This window comes from Panthera pardus, unplaced genomic scaffold, assembly GCF_024362965.1.
Source record: "Panthera pardus isolate Hobbes unplaced genomic scaffold, ASM2436296v1 HiC_scaffold_16, whole genome shotgun sequence".
Lineage (NCBI taxonomy): Eukaryota > Metazoa > Chordata > Mammalia > Carnivora > Felidae > Panthera > Panthera pardus.
Window position 1 is genome coordinate 54990432 of NW_026526721.1, and position 22179 is coordinate 55012610.

A 22179-nucleotide genomic window follows, 5' to 3' on the forward strand; every position below is an offset into this window, starting at 1 on the left:
GGGACAGAGAGAGACAGAGCATGAACGGGGGAGGGGCAGAGAGAGAGGGAGACACAGAATCGGAAACAGGCTCCAGGCTCCGAGCCATCAGCCCGGAGCCTGACGCGGGGCTCGAACTCACGGACCGCGAGATCGTGACCTGGCTGAAGTCGGACGCTTAACCGACTGCGCCACCCAGGCGCCCCCATGTTTATTTTTTAATCACTTATCTGTTTGTGTTTGACTCTCCGGGCTTCTGTTTTGAAAATGTAATATAAAGTTTAAATCTTTTTGAAACACAAGGGCTCTGGGTTTACTGTTCTTTAAGAATCCTTTCAGGTCTAACATGCTCTGATTAACTGTGAGTTTTATACAAATTAGTTTGTTGTAGTTAATACTTGTTTTTATTTGTGGGTAAATGAAATCCTGCCTAATTGAACGTGAACAGTGTTGTCTTTTCCTAGGGCTAATCATAAGCCCTTTTATTTGAAGTTTGAGAAAAGCATAAGGCCACTCTAATACATTGTATCTTTTGGCTCTTTGAGATTAGTGAGATGAAATATAATTCTTGGAATAGTGCAGATAATGTAATGGAGAGGCAGAATCATGTTCACTACTAAATCCCTGCCAAATGCTCAGCTACTTAGTGGAAAATTAGTTTTTAATAACATAATGAAACTGTAACCCAACCTACTCTATTGACTTTGAAAATGTCACTTTCTGTGCAGCACTGGCTAGACCTTACATAAAAAGCCCTTTGCTGTATATTCTAAGAATTATCCATCGTCTTTAAAGATACCAAGAGCATATAAACACTGGGTCCTTGGGGAATTAACTAAAAATGTGCGTTTACTTGAAAGGAAAGTTACTTTGCCTCACATCTAATGACCTTTACGACGGGCTATTTTAACGTGAAGAAAAGCTGGTTTCTGAGAAGTATGGTACCTCTCATTCCTGGTGATAATTAAGTTTTCTTGGGGTATTTTCAAATGGTTAGATGAACAAAAGCATAAACAAAACAAGCCTCATGACAGGCATGACAGGAAGAAAGTCAATTAGCTACAAAGTGCTGAATAGAGCAAGATTTTTTTAAGATTTCAAAGTGATTTGCAGATTCAAAGAAACCCATAATTTTTGTTTCCCCTAAATGTACGGATTACGAAGCATACAATTTCAAGTACTTATCAGGTTCATTATGTACATTATAAAAAAATTAACCATTTACCTTTTAAAGGCATAGGTCACATTTTCATGTGTTCATTTTTAAAAATTAGTTATTTTGAATGTTAAAGTGAATGCAGAAAATATACAATTTGTTTCTTAATCCAAAAGACTTATCATTATGGGTAATATGCATTGAGTATTTACTGGTGATCATGGAGAGAACCAAGGCGAGTGAACAAGATTAGGGGGTTTGGGAAGGAAAATACTATCCAAAGGGCCCTGTGGTTAAAAAAAAAAAAAAAAAAAAAAAAATTCCACATGCCTAACATACCTATTATTTATTTTCTTAAACTACAGAAAGCAAATCTCAAATTCTTGGCTTGTGAGAAGATGCACACACAAAAAGTACACACTCTGTTAAGTGTAAACCTGTAAGTACTATATTTTAGTTTTGTCAGTGATGTAATAGATGATGTAATTTTGATTGCTTTTCCCAGTATATCACAATATTACCAAAATGTCCAATTTTTTTCTATTAGAAAGTAAAACAAGTTAAAAAATGTGGCAACCATCAGAGTAACTGACAACGTATTCCAGGCAAGAATTATCAGTGGATGCTGAGATTTGTAGGTGAAAGGTATAAGAAACAGGGTACTTGCAGTATCTCCCCACAAATTACTAATTATTTCAAAAGAGTAAAATAATGTTATAATGAAGATACTACTTGTGGGTAAACAGGTAAATATATTATGATGTTGAGAGCCAGATATATTTCCATATAGTCATTTAGAGGAAAAATTATAACATTGTTTTGGGTGTTAATGATACAGATATATGTCATCTATAGCATAAAAGAAGAGGAGAGGATAAGAAGACCAATGCAGTTGCAGGTTTTCTCCAATTTTATACTAAGTAGTACAATATTAACTCCAAGCAGACTGTGAAAGTTAAGGACTTAATTGTCAAGATAGATTAAAAAAAAAAAGCAAGACTCAACTATGTATTGTCTACAATCATAAGTTTTATATATAATGATACAGGTTAAAAGTAAATGGATACAAAAACATATACCAGACCAACAGAAAACATTAAAAGGCTGGAGTGGCTATATTCATATCAAATAAAATAGACCTCAGACCTTAAGCCAAAGTTTACCAAAGATAAAGAGACACAATAGCAAAGTTTTGACAGTTTTGTAAGTAAAGTTTTATTAGAACACAGTTCTATATGCCTATTCTAAATGCCTATTTATTTACCTGCTGTCTATGGCTGCTTTCTTGCTACAGTCACAGAACTGGGTAGTTGTGATAGAGACCATATGTCTCACAAAGCCTAAAATACTATCTGGTCCTTTACAGAAAATGTTTGCTGACTCCTATAAAGTAATTAAGTCACAAACAAGGTATGTGTTTGATTCATCAGTAGGTAAATCAGAAGCAAGGCTGTAAACACAATTCATAACTATTTGAAAAGAGGAAAAGAAGTTAAAATAAGGTTATGAGATTTAGAGAATATACCTTGATTAGACGTACTTTAACACCTGTGCATGAGCCTTGGGTAGAAGTTGAAAGTCAAACATTTTCATTTAACCAACAGTCTTAAGACAGTCTCATTACATCCTTAACATAAATAACTAGTCTTTATAACAAGTAGAAACAACTAAAAGGACATTAATCTGACAAACTACTCTCAAAACACAGGATTAAGTTTTAATGAGTGTTTGGTTTTGCCCTGACATTAGGCAGTTTAGTATAAATTTCAATCAGCCAAATTTTAAGAGAAGCTCGTATCTGTTCAAGTGGCAAATGTAAATGGCAAAAAGAACTGTGTAATGTACACTTGGACAAACTCCTCATAGCAAATTTTTTTAAGAGAATGTGAGTAATTCTATTATAATGATGCATTTATTTAGTTTTATTTTCTCTACTAGGAAGTGGTCATATATACACAGAAATCATTTGTAAAACTCTTTGGTAGTGGCTCAAACTTGCTTAAACTAAAATTTTTTAAAACACACACACACACACACACACACACACACTATTTTAATCTGAGGTATGGACCTAAAAAGAAAAAAAAAAAAGAGAAAAAGTACTTAACATACTAAGGTTAAGAAAAATAATAGCAACAATATGAAAGATGCTACAAGAGAGAGAAAGACTAGGATAAACAGAAGAAATGAAGTGGGTGATGATTAGTATTCACCTTTAAAGCTGAAGTACAATTTTTTCTCTTTAGAGAAAAAAGATAAGGAATAACTCATTAAAATTGTTGTGTTAAAAAAAGGTTACTAAAAAATACATGGACTCTGTCTATATAGATCTTTAAGAATAGGCAAATTGAGTGGCTTAAGTAAATGCATACTTGGAAAAATGGACTAGATCTGAACCATCCAGCAGTATGGCAGTTAAAATTTTAATTCTTCAGTTGCACTACCCTTATATTTTAAGGGCTCAAAAAATCACATGTGGCAGGGGCACTTGGGTGGCTCAGTCAGTTAAGCTTCCAACTTAGGCTCAGGTCATGATCTCATGGTTTGGGAGTTTGAGCCCCGTGTCGGGCTCTGTGCTGACAGCTCAGAGCCTGGAGCCTGCTTCAGATTCTTTCTCCCTCTGTCTCTGCCACTCCTCCATTTGTGGTCTGTCTCTCTCTCTCAAAAATAAACATTAAAAAAAATTTAAAAACAATCACATGTGCCTAAAGGCTATGATACTGGACAGTGTATAGAACATTTACATCATTATAAAAAGTTCTATTGGGCAGTTCTGGGCTAGGCTCAGTGTCTTAAAAGTGTCTAAAGTGTGAAGATAGTTTGATTTTCCCTAGAGGTTTGGCTTATTTATTTTATTTATTTTTTTATTATGTTTCTTTTATTTTTGAGAGGCAGAGAGAGACAGAGCGTGAGTGGGGGAGGGGCAGAGAGGCAGGCTCCAGGCTCTGAGCTGTCAGCACAGAGCCTGACACAGGGCTCAAACTCACGAACTGTGAGATCATGACATCAGCTAAAGTCAGATGCTTAACTGACTGAGCCACCCAGGCACCCCTGGTTTATTTATAGAATTTTCTCTTTTATTTTACAAAGCCTTTTATTCTTCAGTCATATTTATCCATTTAAACACTTTTTCATGTAAAATTGAAACTGCATGCAATTTCAAGAGAGAAACAGAATGTACCCCTTATAAAACAACAATCTAAAACGTGTTACTCTGTACAATGATGTTTTTAAAATCTGCAGAACTATACAAAATGTATCCAAGTATGTGAAACTATTATAGTTTGACAATGTAATTAGCAAATTATGAAAATATATTTAATTTCTAAAGATAATTTCAGGTATATTATGGTTGAAAAATAGAAGTAAACATAAGTTAACTTAAGTCACAGGAAGATATAAATAGGGAAGAAAACACTAAGCAAAATTAATGGTTATAAAAAGTAGCAATAAAAATCAACCAAATATCGATATAAAAACTCTTCTGTTTTAAACACCACTTAGAACATTTGATTCAAATGAAGAGTACTGAAAAAATCCCTTTGTATTAAAGAAATACATGTATAAGGATATTTAAACTATGCCTTAAAATTAAATGGCCAAATTAAAAACTATTTCAATGAAAGGCAATATATTAAATGCAACTGACATTAGAATCAACAACATATAACAGATTTCTGAATATGTAGCAAGGGTGGAATCCAAGTTATCCTTATGTAAATCAAAAGAAATTCATAATTGATTGGAAATGATATGGGTATACCAACATAGTACATTTTAAAAAGATTAAAAATTAAGGCTATTCATAATTGTACAAACTATAGTGTTTTTTATGTGACAATGTATTCATTTAACACATCAGATATTTTCTAATTTTCATACATTATTTTTGTAACTATTCATTATATTTTTTCAAATTTAGAACTAATACCATATATCGTACTGTATTTTAAATGCAGTAACAAAATTATTTTAAATTCACTGAATTTTCTTTTGTGCTATTTAGAAAAAAATTTCCCTGGCAATAATATGCCTTCTCTTTTTATACTAGTAATTGTATTTTCAATTTATTAATCTTTAGGATTGTTAAATCAAGAAAGTTTGATTTAAAATCTAATTACAAATGAGAATAAATTAAAAATCAGAAGGAAAATGGAAAAACTTTACAAAAACAATAATGGAGGTCAGGAAAAATATTCTAATATAAGAATGAAAGATAGCTTTAAGCAATAAAAGCCAGAAACAGAAAGTAAAACTTTTAAGACCAAATAAAAATATTTATCAGATCACGTTCTTTACTAAATTAATAATTAGACAATAATCTACTACTGTTCTGGGGTCACAAATTACCTTCTCTACCACACCTCCCCAGGAAGATAAATACATAACTTCTATATGCTGAGATTCACAGTTTCTGGACTTATTTTCCCACCACTTAAACTGTGGATCATTGCGATCATATGAGAGTGTTTGTTCAACTCCTCTTGCTGAAGTTTCACCAGTGACTCCTTCTCTTCCAAACGACCTTCTAATTGGGCCTTTTGAACCTCTAGGGAGGAAGCCTAAAGAATTGGGGAAAAGGGGAAGATTTGAGGAAAACAACTTAGCATGTCTTCCCTTCACAGGTATCTTAAGATGTTCTAATTTTCATTTGTAAAACAACCATGTCAAAGGACACATTACAAATATGTACTACATTTAGTTAAATTATATAGTAAGTTTAAGGTAAGGAATTATAAATAATACAGATTGGAAAAACACATTCAATGTATCTTTTTAAGTCAATATTAGCAGCTGAAATTTTGCAGAAAATATTACACATTACAATTTGGAATCACTATTAAGATAACCACATTAAAGGAGAACCAGGAAATTGGTAAATGTGGCATTAAATTTTATGCCTCTTCTGTCATTTGTGCTCTGTGGTTGTTCAAATGGTCATTCAATCCTAGTCCTCATCTTCCTGGTAGCAGATGGGCCAGAAAGCACTATTCACAGCTACCACACATAAACAACCAGGACAGGTGGAATGAGACTAGACCAGATTCAGAATACTGCATATGTCTACTGTTCCACTTAGCTTTGTGACTGACCTTGAGCAAGTAACTCAAGACTCACTTTCATTGGTAGGTTTAAAATACTTATTGATAATTATATATTAATATATGTGTTAGCAGGATTAAGAAAAATGTTTCAAGGGGTCCTTTGCAAATTATAAAGTTCTGAACAAATATGAACTACTCCTAAAAGAAGGGAGATGCAGCCATATACAATTATACATGTGGATGTATTTGGCATCCAGAACTGGGAATCCCTTTAGGTATTCTTTGCCTACTTAAAAGGAGTTAAGTGCTGGCACAGAATATATATTTAATAAAGTTTTGGTGATTTTAGGAAATCACCTTTCACATTGTGAAGAGAGTCTTTATAATAAAACAATTGTCAATTTTGAGATTATAGTATCTTCTAAATGCAATTACTAAGTAGAACTTTAATTTACCCAAATTCATCTTTTTCACAAAATCAGACTTACTATAAATGAGAACTCAACAGATTCTTACCTTAATGCTCAATTCTTTTCTTATCTGTTCTGTTCTGTTTAATTCTTTTCTAAGGATATCAATGGTTTCTTCCTTATCTTCCCTTTCTTTTTGCAAAGCTTTAATCTTTTCTTCTTGTACTTTTGTTTTTTGTTGCATATCTTAAAAACAAACAGAGTCAGCTATATGCCCAGAAGTCCTATAACTGATGTTACCCTGAAAAAGTTTATTAGGCAGTACGTAATTAGGGCAAAAAAACGACAACTAGGAACATGAGGAAATATCTTGCTGGAAATAAAAGTTTTACAGTATTTGATTAATAAAAAACACCACCTAACTCATCCCCTATGCCAGTATTAAACAAAAAATGCCAAATCTCCATGTCTTTCCCTTTTCCTCTGTTCCTATTATATATATATACACACACACACACACACACATATAGTATATATATATATATACACACACACACACACACACATATAGTAATGAGGGGAAAGACAAACCTTAGAGCTCAAAGGTTAGAAGAGAGATGGAGAAAAGTATGAAAATTATATAGGCAGATGTCTGTATTCTAAGGCAAGTGAGTTAGAACAAAAATGTTTTTTTGTGGATTTCAGAGCTACTACTATTGAGAAGCTGGTAACTAAAAATTACCTAGCACTGCCACCTGCTGTTACATTCTTTTAAAACTCATTTTAAAAAGAATCCTTTCCTTAACTCCCAGATTAAAAAAATATATATATTGCTTTTTCAATTTAATCAGTCTAACTAAACTGCTCTGTAAAATGTTATGGCAAGAAAAGGGGAGCTGTTTAAAATGTGATTTAATGTTTAAAACAATGAGAGAAGTAGAAAATAATGAAAAAGCAAAATAAAAACCATTCATGCTTTGATTTTTCTTCCAACACAAGATATGTTAAAATATAGACAATTTATTAAATAAGAAGCTACTTACTTGCTAGCTTACATTCTCTGTCTACTAGTTGGTTCTGTACTTCTTTTCTCTGTTCTTCTTTCTCTATTAATTGGGCAATAGTCCTGAAGTTATAAAAATATAGAAGAAAACATCAAGGAAATATTTTTTTCTCTCCAAAAAGTATTTTATGAGACAGTTAATAAGAATAACAATCACCTTCACATTTTGCCAAAAATGTATTTTATATCTAAAATAAGTTATAATTCCATTAATTTATCTGTAAAAATAATGTTCTATATAAAGGGAATCATTGTTTTTGAAAAATCCAAAATAATTAGAATTAAGAACTAGGGATTTTACTTTTCATTTTGTTGCTTGAATGACTCATTCAACTTTTTCACTGTCTCAATTTGTTTATTTAGAGAATCACATGTGATCTGTAAATCTTTATTCTTCTTTTCGGTGGTTTCATTCCTGAAAAGACAAGATGAGTTGATATTTTTATGGAGGCAAACATATGATGAGGAAAACACTGTGTGTCCTTTTATTATTTCTTCAAATCAAACTGCATACACTGAAGGAAAGAAGAGGAATGTTATGAACAAGCAAGCCAAGAAGAAAGAATAGTAACTCAAAAAGATATTAAAGATATGTTTTGGGCGATGTTGGAGGTAATATTTACTATGAAAAGAAAATATGCAGGGCATTTACCTCATATTTATGGATATAGAGCTTTATTTTACAGATAACATTGCCTTACATAATTTGCTATATAGTTATCTTTATAGTTAGGTCCAGAAATTTTTTAAAAACTTCTCTAAAACGATGAAGTCTATTAAAACATAGAACTTAAGTCTGCCATCATTAGCCTCTTGGGCATAATATATGTTTAATTAAAAATGTCAAATTAACAAAGTGGTTGAGGACACAAAACTTCTCTGGTCTCTTTAGAGCTCTGCATCTAATAGTCCTGCTTATTTTGCCTGCAAAGTAAACACAGAAATACTTTCTAAAGTGATACTTTGACACCCAAGTATCTTAAGTATAAAATGTCCTTTTCACGTCATTAAGTACAAACTAGTGGCACTGGGCAAATCTGGCCAGAAGTATTTTATTTGTCCCACACAGTTTTAAAATTTTGAATTTGGGGGCACCTGGGTGACTAAGTCAATTAAGTGTCTGACTCCTGGTTTTGGCTCACATCATTATCTCACACTTCTTGAGGTCCAGCCTTGCTTCAGGCTCTGCACTCATAGCACAGAGCCTGCTCGGGATTTTCTCTCTCCCCCTCTCTCTCTGCCCATCCCCTGCTCACACACTCCATTTCTCTCCCAAAATAAGTAAACTTAAAAAAAATAAAATTCTAAATTTGAATGCCTTTAGGTAGTCTCTACCATTATAAATGATCTTTCCCCAGCCAGCTTCATTATTTGTTACCCACATGGCCCTTTAAGGCAGGAGTTTTACCTCTTGGCCCCTTACTCACTATCTGAACATCAGCAGTTCCTGGAAACCACGTATTTCTCTGGGACCACTGCTTACTTTTTCTCACACCCTGACTTAACAACAATAGTCCACTCTGTCAGGGCTGCCTAAAACAATCAAACTTTGGAGCAAGTTGTTGGGAGAAAATATCCCATTTGGGATATTTTAGCATCACAAATTTTCTAGATGCTATACATTTTCTACACTTCATTTTAGCTGATGGGCAAATGAGCACATGGACCTTGCAGAGTTAAAATTTTCTGTATCTCTGTATTAATAGCGTAGACAAAACATTTTTTCAAATCTTACCAATCTTAAAATGTAAGTTAAAACAAAGAACACGTTAACCAGAATGTTTTAATTTTTATTGTTTGGTAGAAAACACATAACTGTTCCTGGTCTTCTTTATATTTCAGAAGTTTTAAAACTGACCTAAAAGATAGAAAATTTCAACAAAGGAGTAAAACACAATCTCACATTTTGTTAGTGGGCATGTAAGTTACTGTAGCCTTTTTGGAAGGAAACTTGGCAATCCATCAAAAATTTGAAGACACATACCCTTTAACCAACAATTCACCTATAAGAATTTATTCCACATATATAGTCATACATATAAGTAAACCATATTCAATGACATTAAGGAGAAATGCTGACAACAAATTAAGCGATGATTTAAACACTAACATCCGAGTTTCCATGCTATTAGGCTGAATACTATGCAATATTCAACACATTCGATCTGCAGAAATGGCCCATTAAATGGTTCAACTTATTACAAACTGTGGTAACTATGTACTGTTTCAGACCCTAGGGATTTGTCAGACTCGACTTTGTCAGACAAAGCAGACTCAACTTGTTCTTGTGGTGCTAACATCTCAGATGACTAATGACTGCATGAATACATGAAAAAAGTACAGTCAACTGGAAAAAAAAAACAAAGAGACCTGAATTGTTTCTGACTTGGACCCGGAGTTTGAGTAAGCAATACTTCATTTACCTGTGATGTAAGTTTCCTGCCAACTACTTAACTTACGGAATTATCAGAACATAGGAATGCTTACAAAAGGATTTTAGGACCACAGGAAAAAAAAAAAAAAACGCTGTGTGTTCATTCTAGATTCTAACTTTACACAGAAATATTTACTTTATTCATTTACCTCTGAACAAGTTCCATGTAGGATTTTGTGAGTATTTCATGTTCTTCAGCCACAGACTCTAATTTTCTATTATGTTGGAAGAGATGCTCAATATCACTCTGGGCTCTTTCTGATTCAACCTGTTGTGCCTTCAGCAACACACCAAGCTCTTCATTTTTTCTCTCAACTTCTCTCAACATACCAGCAAGTGTCCGTGCCTAAAAACAAACAAAACAGAACAGAGGCTTTTCTACCATGTATATAATATGCTCAGTTTCTACAATTTAAAAGGTTTACCAAATATCTAATAGGCTAGCATCTATTGGGTTATATAAAGTTTTATTAGTCACACATACTTATTATTTAACTAGTTCTAACAAATCTGACACTGTTACAGTTTTTTACTTAATAGATTGTTCTGACCAGAACAATCTTGGTATGGTCAGATTCACAAAAATGAACACAATTATAACAGCATGAAGGTAGCTCTACATACATCACTCAATTAAAAGGGTAAGTGTGCTCCTTGGGGCTAGCCATCAACTCCAAACCATAAAATTTATACAAATCAGTTTTCTCCATTTTAGGTAGGAATTAAGAATAAGATCTTAACCATATCACAGATGTTTAAGAAAACGCTTAAAATCAACACAGAGAATACAATCTAAATTTAATATGAAAGTATTTGTGACATGAAACATTAAAGAAACAGAAAACTAGAATGAGAAGTGAACTCTCCCCACCATTCATTAGCCTGAGAAATACTCTTATTTTGAAATGCCAGATAAAAACCTAAGCCCTTCTATATTTTTATGACAGTCTATAAAACAGTTAATACCCCATTATTATTTTTATAAGTCTTTCCAGTAAAATGAGTAAAACATTAAATTCTCCAATAAAATGCAAGACATGTTCAACAGATATAGAATATAAGAATGCGCTATGGGAAGGGAGAGGACAAAACGATTTTAATATCACTAATTTTTTTGTTGGAATTTATGATAAATTCAACATGCTATTAGTCAAGACAAATGAATCTCTGTCAAAAGAAAAGGAAAGCATATGGTTATATTTATTCATATTTTTAAAAATATCTGTACTTAAGACTCTAAAGGTATTCTATGTATCATTGATTTTAATGCTTCTCTCAAAAGTCAAATGACTTTATTATAATTCATTACAAATGATATCAAACTGTTGAGATTCCATTTGTGTCTGTTAGGAAATTTCATACTACTGCAGTAAGTTCTTACTCCTAATGATGCACACAGCACAATATCGAACTTCCTGAGCACCTGAGTATGGTGCTTGCTGGGGCCGGGAGATAAATAGTCTCTGACATCAAGGATCGAGGTGGGGTTACACAATTTTCACAAGTGTGGGAAGAAGAGGACCAGAGAAAGCTTCCTAAGAAATGGAGGTAAACTAAAACCTGAAGGATTATTAGGAGTTAGGCAGAGAAAGAGGAAAAGTGTTCCAGACATGGCAGAGCAAGTAAAAAGACAGGGAGACCTAAGAGTATGCCAAGTAACTGCAAAGTAACAGAACTGCGTAAGAAACTGCAAAGTAATCTAATATAGCTGACTGCAGAGAATGCACAGAAATGCCAGGAGATGCGGAATGAGTTAGAATCCTTGTGTGCCAAACTAAGGAATTTAAACTTTCTTCTGAGTAAAATGGATAGCCACTGCAGAGTATTTAACACAGAAGCAATAAAATCAGATTACAGCCTCAGGGCTCACTGTGGAGGAAGAAGGGAGAGTGGAACAAAATACAAGACAGATGACTTGGGATGCATGGGGAGGGTGGTTGAGAAGAGGGCTCCAGCCTGAAGGTAGGAAGTATAGGCTCTGCTATGTTTTCATATAAAAAAATGAAGGATTTGACCTTAGCAAATAGTGGCAAGAACAGAGAGAAGGCAGAAAAAAGTAATATTTAGAAGGTAGAATCAACTGGATTTGGTAAAGGACTCCTTACAGAAGGTAACTGTGTGACTTCCAGGTTTCTTGTCTGGAAAACCCTTCAGAACAACATACAAAAAAGAATAAATTTTTAAAAAGGTTGCTGAGTTCAGGACTGGTTATACAGAATGGGAAGTATTTGCTATTTTTTAAACAGAGCTATATAGGAAGCATTTACTACTGAGCAAAAAGGATCTTGGCTCAGCACATAAAATTGGTGGCATTAACATTCTGGTAATGACTGGAACCATAGACTACCTAATAACAGCAAAGGGCTTAGAACATATCATGGGGAAAAGCCAGTATTTTAGGGTTGAGTGGAGAAAAAGAAACTCATAAAGGATACAGAAAAAGAATAGCCATTAATTCAGAAAGAAAACCAGAAGTTGACGTTGTGACCAAAATTAAACAGGGGAGGGTTTCAAGATGGAGGGAACAGTCGTGTCAAATGCTGAGAACGGTTTACTTCAAATACAGGAACAAAAATAGAACCACAGTTTTGTACATGTACTACTTCATTTATTTTTCTACTTATCAGCTAGATCTTTGTATTGTCCACACCTCGGTCTCAGCTTGAGTTCTCTGGCAGCGGTACTGAGCAATCAGCCGATCAGCCTGGGCCAAGGCTAGAGCTTTTGCTTCCAAAAGATCTTGTAGCCTACTTTCTTTGGACTATAAGAAAACATACCATCAATCTTTATCACTTCCCAGAAAACACCTTTAATAAAGCTTAACAGTTACATATAGTTAAAACGAGCTTGTACTCACAGCTAATGTGGACAGTTTCATTTCATATACATCCATTATGTCAGATATTCTCACATCATTAATCTGATCCTTTACCTAAGTTTTAACAGTCAAAAATCAGAAAGCTTTCACATTCAACAAAATAAAAAAAATAAACGTCTAATGTGAAACTAAATCATTAAAATTTAATGAGTAACAATGTAAAAAAATACGAATGTCTTATCAGGTGGTTCACAAACATTTCACTAACCTGGTTATAGCAGAAGAGTATCTGGGTAGGATTTGATATGCTTGTGGGATATATTTCTTAGATGGGAGGTAATAGAGGGGTAAGGGTGGGCTGCCTGGGGAAGACTAGGGGGAAAAATGATTGCTGTGCTAAAATGTTATAATTTTATGGCTAATGTTTTTCTTTCTTTCCAAACTTTCTAGAATATTGTTATTTTCATATTAAAAGAAAGGTTTCGGGATGCCTGGGTGGCTCAATCAGTTAAGCGTCTGACTTCGGCTCAGGTCATGATCTCATGGTTCGTGGTTCCGAGCCCCGCATGGGGCTCTGTGCTGACAGCTTAGAGCCTGGAGCCTGCTTCAGATTCTGTGTCTCCCTCTCTCTCTCTGCCCCTTCCCTGCTCATGCTCTATTTCTCTCTGTCTCAAAAATAAATAAACGTTAAAAAAAAAAAATTAAAAGATAAGGTTTCATTGCTCAAATTTGCATCTAAAGTTGCTTAAATAAATATTATAATCAGAGCTGATATTTAGTTGTTATGTACCACGCAGAATCCCATTTATAACGCCTATTTGCCACTCACCACCATTCCAGCCTGTAGTTTCTCTATTAATTCCTCAATGTTCAATCCAGGAACTCTAGCTTTCAAAAGTGGAGGAGTTAAACATTTTACCGATCTTGGAACACTGTGATTTAATGATTGCAAGGGCATTCTCCTGGGCATGTGTTCTGTTTCCTGTTGTCTATAGGCATTGTTTGCTGCTATGCTTTCTCCAAGTCTGAATTGGAATCAAAAAGAAAAACAAATGATTACAAAAAATAGAGCAAAAGGCAAAGTTAGTATAGAATTAGGGAATCTCTAGAATGGATCTTTTTGGGAATATAAGCCTTCACATGTTTTTGAAATAATCTTGGAGTTTATGATGAAGCCAAATTTTGGAAAATATCCTAAAAATTTGCCAGAAGAAACTCTTTTCTAGTTACAACCCCTTATAATGACAATTCCACCTCTGGTTTGGAGGCACCGGAACTGGTCTTTGAGTGTGGATTAATTGTAAAAATTAAGTACAGTGATATTGCTATTGGTAAGAACATCTTTCTTACCATGGACAACATCACCCATCCTTTACCTATGTCCTTCAGTCTTGCCCTTTCTCGTCAGTACTTTCTCACGAACCTGACTATTCTGCCCCTTCTATTTACCATATCTTGTTCCTGCCTCACGGCCTTTGTATGAGCTGTTCCTTTACCAGATCTGCATAGACTTGGCTCCTTCTTATCATCAGGTCTCAGTTCAAATTCACTTCCTCAGAAAGGTCCCTCCGTCCACAGTGAAGTGCACATTATGAAACTTAATTTTTTAAACTTGTATCCCAACTAGAATGTAAACCACATGACAGTGGCTCCTGGTCTAATTTACTGCAGTATCAAAAATGCCTATTAGAGGGGTGCCTGGGTGGCTCAGTCGGTTAAGCGGCTGACTTCAGCTCAGGTCATGATCTCGCGGTCCGTGAATTCAAGCCCCGCGTCGGGCTCTGTGCTGACAGCTCAGAGCCTGGAGCCTGTTTCAGATTCTGTGTCTCCCTCTCTCTGACCCTCCCCTGTTCATGCTCTGTCTCTCCCTGTCTCAAAAATAAATAAAACGTTAAAAAAAAAAAATTAAAAAAAAATGCCTATTAGAGGGCCTGCACATTGCTGGCCCTCACCAGATGTTTGTTAAATGTTTAAATAAAACAAACATACACCAAAAACCTACTTATGTACCCACCCACCCAGCATATGAATTCACCTTATTAAACTAAGATGATGTAAAGAGAGGCAAAAACAGACATAAATAAAACAAATGAATACCTTAAACAGTGTCAAAAGAGAAACATAGACAACACCAGTAAGAATGGGGCAGCCAAGATATAAAGTGGTAGATTTCACATACAGAGACAGAGGATAAGACTCCCACTTTCAGTGAAGCTGAAGCTTTCCATTCTGAAACACAGGGGCTTTCCTTTATATCAGATTACCAAAGCTGGAGCAACCAACCCACCACAAAATGAAGCAGCTTCACAGACCACTTTTAAAAAATTTTTTTTTTAACATTTATTTTTCAGAGAAAGAGAGAGCGAGAGAGAGAGCGAGCGCTTGAGAGGGGAAGGGCCAGAGAGAGTGGGAGACAACAGAATGTGAAGCAGGCTCCAGGCTCTGAGCTGTCAGCCCAGAGCCTGATGTGGGGCTCGAACTCACGAACCGCGAGATCATGACCTGAGCCAAAGTCAGACGCTTAACCAACTGAGCCACCCAGGCGCCCCCAGACCACTTCTATCTTTAAATTGAGAAGCTCTCTATTTGTCCATTTATTTGTTTAAAAATATTCACTATAAAATGAAGACAATTTTGATTATGTGGTCTTGTTCTCCATAGTTCTTAATCTCTTAATTTAGGATTACTTAAATTATTAATTCTGAAAATGAGTTTGCTAAGTCAGTTAAAGAAAATAGCTGAGGTTAGCAAACTTTTTAAAAGACAATGCAGTAAGTATCTTAGGCTTAATAGTTACAACTACCTAATCCTGATGTCATAGCATGAATGTAGACACAGAAAATGCAGACAATATGAAAATGAATGGGTTATGTTCTTGTTGCAATAGAACTTTATCTACAGCCTGCCTGCTGGCTATAGTTTTCAGAACGCCAGCATACAGGAGTGTCTTACCTGCTTATCAACTTGCTTCAGTTTATTCAAACCACTTTTGCAAATTCATTTATACTAGCCACTTAAATGTTTTTTTTTAAGTTTATTTATTTTTGAAAGAGAGAAAGTGAGTGGGCAGGAGAGAGGCAGAGAGGGAAAGAGAAGATCCCAAGCAGGCGCTGCACTGACAGTGCAGATGTGGGGCTTGAACTAATGAACTGGAAGATCATGACCTGAGCTGAGACCAAGAGTCATATGCTTAACCGACTGAGCCACCAAGGTGCCCCAAGCCCCTTAAATTTTTTAAAATTAAAGTAGAACACAACTGGACATTTGGTTAACCATTTAGTTTACAGAGAGCCGGAAAATCTCAATTTTTTTCAAACATAACAGCAAATACTCTCTTAATGTTTGAAATTAATGAGTATAGCGGACAATTCTGCCTGGCCATTATCTATTCCACTTTCTGAAAAAAAGCACAGGATTTTTCTTTAGGAACACTACCACCACACCCAACCTTTCAGTCCACATAGTTCTTTACGGCTGAACCCTTGGTATCTGTAAAACGATCCAGATCTGGTCAATGAGAGTGATGCTTAGACTTATCATTTATACAACTGGGAAAGTTCTTTGTTTTCTTTTCTGTTTTGTTTTTGTTGGTAGTTTTTTAGTCCTAAAAGCTATGTTCTTTATTAAGTGTTTAATCCTTTAGAGCAGGTTCTCATCATATCCTCTGGCAATTCTGTGGTTACCTACAACCCTTAAGCTGAGGAAGTTTTTCCTCAAATCTAACCTAAATGTCTTTTTACCTTTTTTTTTTTTAAGTACAGCTAACACAGGGAAACTTGTTCTATCTTGTAAGAAATAAACTGATAGGATGTAAAGCATGGTTCAGAAGCTGCTATGTTAATAGAGCAACTGAGAGACAGAGAGGCATAGTGCCTGGATAAAATATTTAACCACCTAAATGTAGTTTTTCTCTGAGTATACACCTGGTCTTTTCAGTTACTGGAATCAAGTTTTCTTTTAATCACTTGAAAAATTACTGACTGTTACAATGTCTTTAATTCACAAATTTTCTAATCTATCTGTATTGAGGACTACCAAAGAAACATAGCAGGATATTCCAGAACCACGAGAGATATACCGCAAATGACTACAACTCACACTAAGGCAGGAAAATCTGGCAGTGGAGCAGCTTCCAATAGTATTCCCAATCCACACTGTACTTGTTCTCTATTATCTGATGTTAAAGCAAAAGCCAAGGGTGTAATCAGGCGTGGATCCTAAGTAAATCAGAAACCAGAAAACAAGAAGCAGAAAGAATAATGTCAGGCTTTTTAGAGCAAGATGAGTAAATAGAGCTAAATCATAAAATAATTCTAGGCAAATTGTGAACAGTTTCTACGTGATGTTCGAATGTATTCATTAGCCTTTACCTAGTTATAGTTATCTACACAGTCAATATGAACACTAGCTTTAAAAATTTCTGGCAAAAGTTTTGAATGGTTTTGTTGTGCCTATGAAAATCTTATTTTCAATATTTGGATGAATTTAAAATATCCATAGCTGACTGATTTTTGAATTTTGTTTGTCCAGCTACCCTTAAAAACAAAATCTGGCTATAAGAAATAATAACTAATCATTTCCAATTAAAGTCAAAAGAATAAAATTCAAATTAACTAAAAAAATTCCAATTTAGTAACTGAAATAATTATACTTAAAGCATAAGTCTTTCATGTCAGCAAATATTTTTTATTAGTACTGTAAGCCCCAAATAATTTATTCTGAAAAACATCTCCTAAAGGACATAAAAATCAGTTTGATTCAACTTTTAAGGTGTTAACAGAGAAAAATACTAAAATATGAATCCTTTATAATTATCCACATTTTACTATGTTGAGTGTCTTGTAAGTACTCAGTTACAATTGAAGGCCACAGAACCATGTTAAGAGCTGGGCTTTATCTCCATAACCTTCATGGTAACTCTTTGTAACTGCTCCTATGGAGAGGGATCATTATTTTCATTCTGTAGTTACGGAAACTGAGGTTCAGAGAAGTGAAATAACTGCTCAAGTCCTCAAGTCCACACTAATAAATGGTGGAGTCAACATCTGAACTCCATCTCTTAAGCATTATGCTCTCAGAGTGTGTAAGTGGCACCTGTGTAAGGTTTCAGTTTTGGCTTCCATACAGGCCCGGAGCCATCTTTGTTAAATCATTATAGTAACTTAACTCACACATGTAAGTCAGGTTTTGTGGCTATCAAGGTAAACATTTAGAGCTCTTATTCAGCTACTACTATCATCAAAATTTGCGAGTTAGCTATTTTCTGCACACCCTCTCTCGTCCTGTTATCATTCACAATCAAGTCCTTTTCTTCCAGATGTGTCCTTTATCCTCTTAATATCCTACCTCATCAACCCCAACCAAAACCAAAAACTCCAAAACAAGTACCACCCCCTCTTCACTGCAATACTAGTAGAAATAAACAAACCTGAAGTAGGACACAAGAAAGGAAAAAGGCTGAGGAAGCACTACTATCATAAACAGCCCATACATTAGAATCAGAAGCATTTATGTTCAATTTCTGCAAAACTATGTAAAATCACCATATACTGGGAACATTACAGCTACTTAAGACAACTAACAATTGTCTTCTGATGGCCAATTCTAAGAGAAACATTTTCTAAAGATTAAGAATATTAAAACAGAAAATCACACATTAGGAAGCATTTATGTATGAATAAACTTCAATATTTGAAGAGTTTAAACTCACCTGCAGGATTTTGTAGAAGCTTACTTCCATGCCAGGAACCAATGGTTTAAGCTTGTTCATCAAATCAAGAGTTTTCAAAACTACATCAGCAGCAAGTTTGCTTTAAAAATAAGTCATATTTCAATTCGATAACTAAAAAACTGCTTAGAGATTTATTTCTGTCATAATTCTAAGAAAATTCTGAAAAACCAACACTTTTGTTTCTAAACCTCAGGAAGATGAAGTATTTTATTTATTTTGAGAGAGAGAGAACCCAAGGAGGCTCTGCACGCTGAGTCCGACATAGGCTTGATCTCATGAACTGCAAGATCATAACTTGAGCCGAAATCAAGAGTTGGACGCTTAACCAACTAAGCCACCTAGGCGTACCAAAGTATTGTTTCTTTTGGGAAGTAAAAATACAATAGAGACCAGCATCCTTATAACCCAAGTCCAAAAAAACAAATTGGCATTAATAGTCTAAGTTTAGACAGTGTTTGTTTTTCTAAACTCAAATACCAGCATGCTTCAATTTTCTGCTCCAAATTACTAGCAGCATTGACAACATGACCTATTTAATTCTTAGCTCTGTCATTGGAATATCAACAATAAAGGACAACCTTAAGTGGTGTAGAATACCTAATACACTAAATACCAATACACTAAACCATGTTTTCAGCCTTGTACCACAAGGCAGTATAAAAAAGTAAAAAAAGGTAATCCTTGTTCTTGAGGATCACAAATTATTGACAATTGTGACATTTATGGAAATCAGAACAAATCAGTATGTAGCATTTAGCAGGTCCTCACTAAAGACTTGTTAATGGACTTAATTCATGAGGGAGGAGGGGGATAAAATAATCTCATCACTATCAGAGAAAATCCACCTTTAAATGAAAGTCCTGACATGCCAGTGAAAAGAACAACCTTTGTTAGTACAAAAACTACTAATTTCCTCATAATAAAAAAATGACTCTTTTTCCATGCTTTTTGGTTAAAATGAACATAAAAATAATTCCTGAGGCAATGTCAAAAAAACCTCCTAAAAAGGAGTATAAAAGACCCTTAGATAATAACAAATTAAAACAACACAAAATGAACAATGAAAAACAAATCACATGTTAAGATTATCCTTTCTTTAGAAGCATATAAACTATGAATTGAATGTTTTTAAAATTATTAAAAAACTTTTAATTCTGTCCCATTTGGATTTCATATACGCACCACAAATCAGAATCTGCTACCTTTGTTCCAAACCCCAGATCAATCTTGCCATATGTAAATTGTTGTTCTATCAGAGTGGTACATTTGACAGTAGTCAGAATTTTTGCAACATGCATTTTTAGAGTATCATCTCCACACAGAGGTAAGTTTTGTTAAGGAATACAAACAAAAAATTTTCAAAAAACCGTTTATATTTGTATAGCACTTTATAGTATCTAGAGTGATTTCATACAAAGTATCTTGTCACTCCACTTCCATACAATTATTATTAGCTCAATGGCAGATTAGGAAACTAGACCTCAGAGAATTTAAGTGACTGGTAAGTGGCAAGAGATGGGACTGAGACCAAAAGTCTGTTACTCTGCTGGATGTTAGTATTAGCAGGTTATCACAATGGTTCAATATTTGCTGAACCAAGGGAAGTTATTTTTTCCTATTTTGTATACTACAAGTTAATTTGAATATCTATATTAAAAAGGGGTCGGCTTTGGCTCAGAATAGTACCAGTTTTGAGGTTTGCATATAACAGCTATCTCTAGGATCAAGCAACATAATTATGTGTCTCTACAGCAGTGGTTTTCAACTTTGGCTGCATGTTAGAATCACCTGGGCAGTTTGAACAATCAATCACAACACCTCCCCCTCCCCCCCCCCCCCCCCCCCCCCAGGGTTTCACATTACTCCAATTAAATTAGAATTGCTGGAAGGAAGTAAGGTTCAGGTGTATTTTTAAAACATTCTCCAGGTAATTCTAACACATAGCCAGGGCTGGGAATTACTGCGGTAAAGAAAAATTAAGAAGCAGCAGCTCAGAGAAGAGAGTAAACAGATGTGGAATTTGCTCTAGGGCAGGACAAAGTTGAGCAAATTCTTGTTGCTCTGAGATATAAAAAAGAAAACCTGACCAGGTATAATATAAGAGATATGGTTTAGATATAATGGCTCCTTATTGATAATAAAAAGCATTAATGAAATATTTTAAAAATGGAACTTCGGCTTCATATGGACGTAGAATCAGCTGATCTAAAAGAAAACAGCTAGCACAAGGAAAGACCTAAGAAAAATGCATGCAATATGGAAGTTAGGCAGTGACATTAACTGAACTCAAGCTTTTCTTCTTTAGAAATAAATGAATTTGTCTTGACAACATTTGTCTTTTTTATAACCAAGTGTGATGTCATCTTTATTAAAACATTCCTACAGACTTTAATTTTCAGTAAAAATTATAATATAAACTAAACTACTAATGACTCTACTGATGTTTGTTTATTCTCTGATTTGCTGCTACCAACGGTGGCACCACAAATCACCCAGGGACAGCAATTAGCACTAGAGTAACAGAGCGGTTCTGTTACTTTAGAATATATCTCCTAATCTCAAATTATGATAAAAATGTCCAAATTCAGTTTAAAAAGTATTCTAAAAATATTATTTAGTTCAAAAGTTTTACAAAGAAAAATAAGGAAAAAATAAAGTCTGGATAACTTTTTTCACACTCCTTATTGAGGATTAGTTCTAGAGTTTAAACTTCAGTAATTCTGAATAGATGTAAGCGTGAGAAGTGACAAAATTACAAATAAAGACAAAAATGCAGTAAATGTGATGCTAGAAAAAAATGAGCGGTTAGTTTCCATGTTTTAACAGCAAAGGATATTTAACAAAACTTCAGTGGCCTTGACCATCCTTTCGCATTTTTTTCTTAGTAAAGCTTCATTTAGATTTTGTTCTGTGAATTGAAGTTGATCAAGGATTGTAGGCAGCAGAAGGGTCACAAATCGGTCAGCTGAGGAGCAGTTAGCAGTATCTACAACATCCTGGAGAATTAACCACCACCAATGATTAAAAATCAAAATAAAGATGGAATAAAGAACACAGAACTAGTCATCACTGAGCTGCAACACTCTCATCACATTTCTTATAATTACTTCAATAGTTGATTGACCTGTGTCTCCTATTTAAAATCTACCCAGTTTTGATGGCAATGATGACTTTTTTCTTAAATGGAACAGTAAGGTTTGGGGTTATTCAACTGCAAACAAGACTTAAAAAAAATTTTTTTTTTTTTAAATGTTTATTCTTGAGAGAAAGAATGAGTGGGGGAGGGACTGGGAGAGAGAGAATCCCAAGCAGGCTCCAGGCTTTGAGCTGTCAGCATAGACCCTGATGAGGGGCTTGAACTCATGAACCACAAGATCATGACCTGAGCTAAAGTCGGATGCTTAACCAACTGAGCCACCCAGGTGCCCTTCAACTGCAAAGAAGACTTTTAACTAGACTGTATCTGTGATTTCAAAACAAGAATCCTGAATTTGCCAAGTGAAATTACATAATTAAATAACAATCACTGGTCTTAATACTTTA

General features: G+C 34.6%; 1 protein-coding gene across 2 annotated transcripts in view; it reads right to left on the minus strand.

Moving 5' to 3' along the window:
• Positions 1-5408: 5408 nt before the first annotated feature.
• CIP2A (cellular inhibitor of PP2A) overlaps positions 5409-22179 on the minus strand; it is a 33240-nt gene continuing 16469 nt past the window's right edge. For both annotated transcript variants that reach the window (XM_019448285.2, XM_019448286.2), the window contains 12 exons: positions 21473-21632; positions 19819-19960; positions 18616-18715; positions 17004-17122; positions 13735-13930; positions 12945-13019; positions 12738-12848; positions 10237-10433; positions 7955-8068; positions 7634-7716; positions 6697-6836; positions 5409-5697 (listed from right to left, as the gene is read on the minus strand). In XM_019448285.2, coding sequence (XP_019303830.2) covers positions 5527-5697; positions 6697-6836; positions 7634-7716; positions 7955-8068; positions 10237-10433; positions 12738-12848; positions 12945-13019; positions 13735-13930; positions 17004-17122; positions 18616-18715; positions 19819-19960; positions 21473-21632 — 1608 coding nt within the window. In that variant the 3' untranslated portion in view covers positions 5409-5526. The remainder of the gene's footprint in view (positions 5698-6696; positions 6837-7633; positions 7717-7954; positions 8069-10236; positions 10434-12737; positions 12849-12944; positions 13020-13734; positions 13931-17003; positions 17123-18615; positions 18716-19818; positions 19961-21472; positions 21633-22179) is intronic.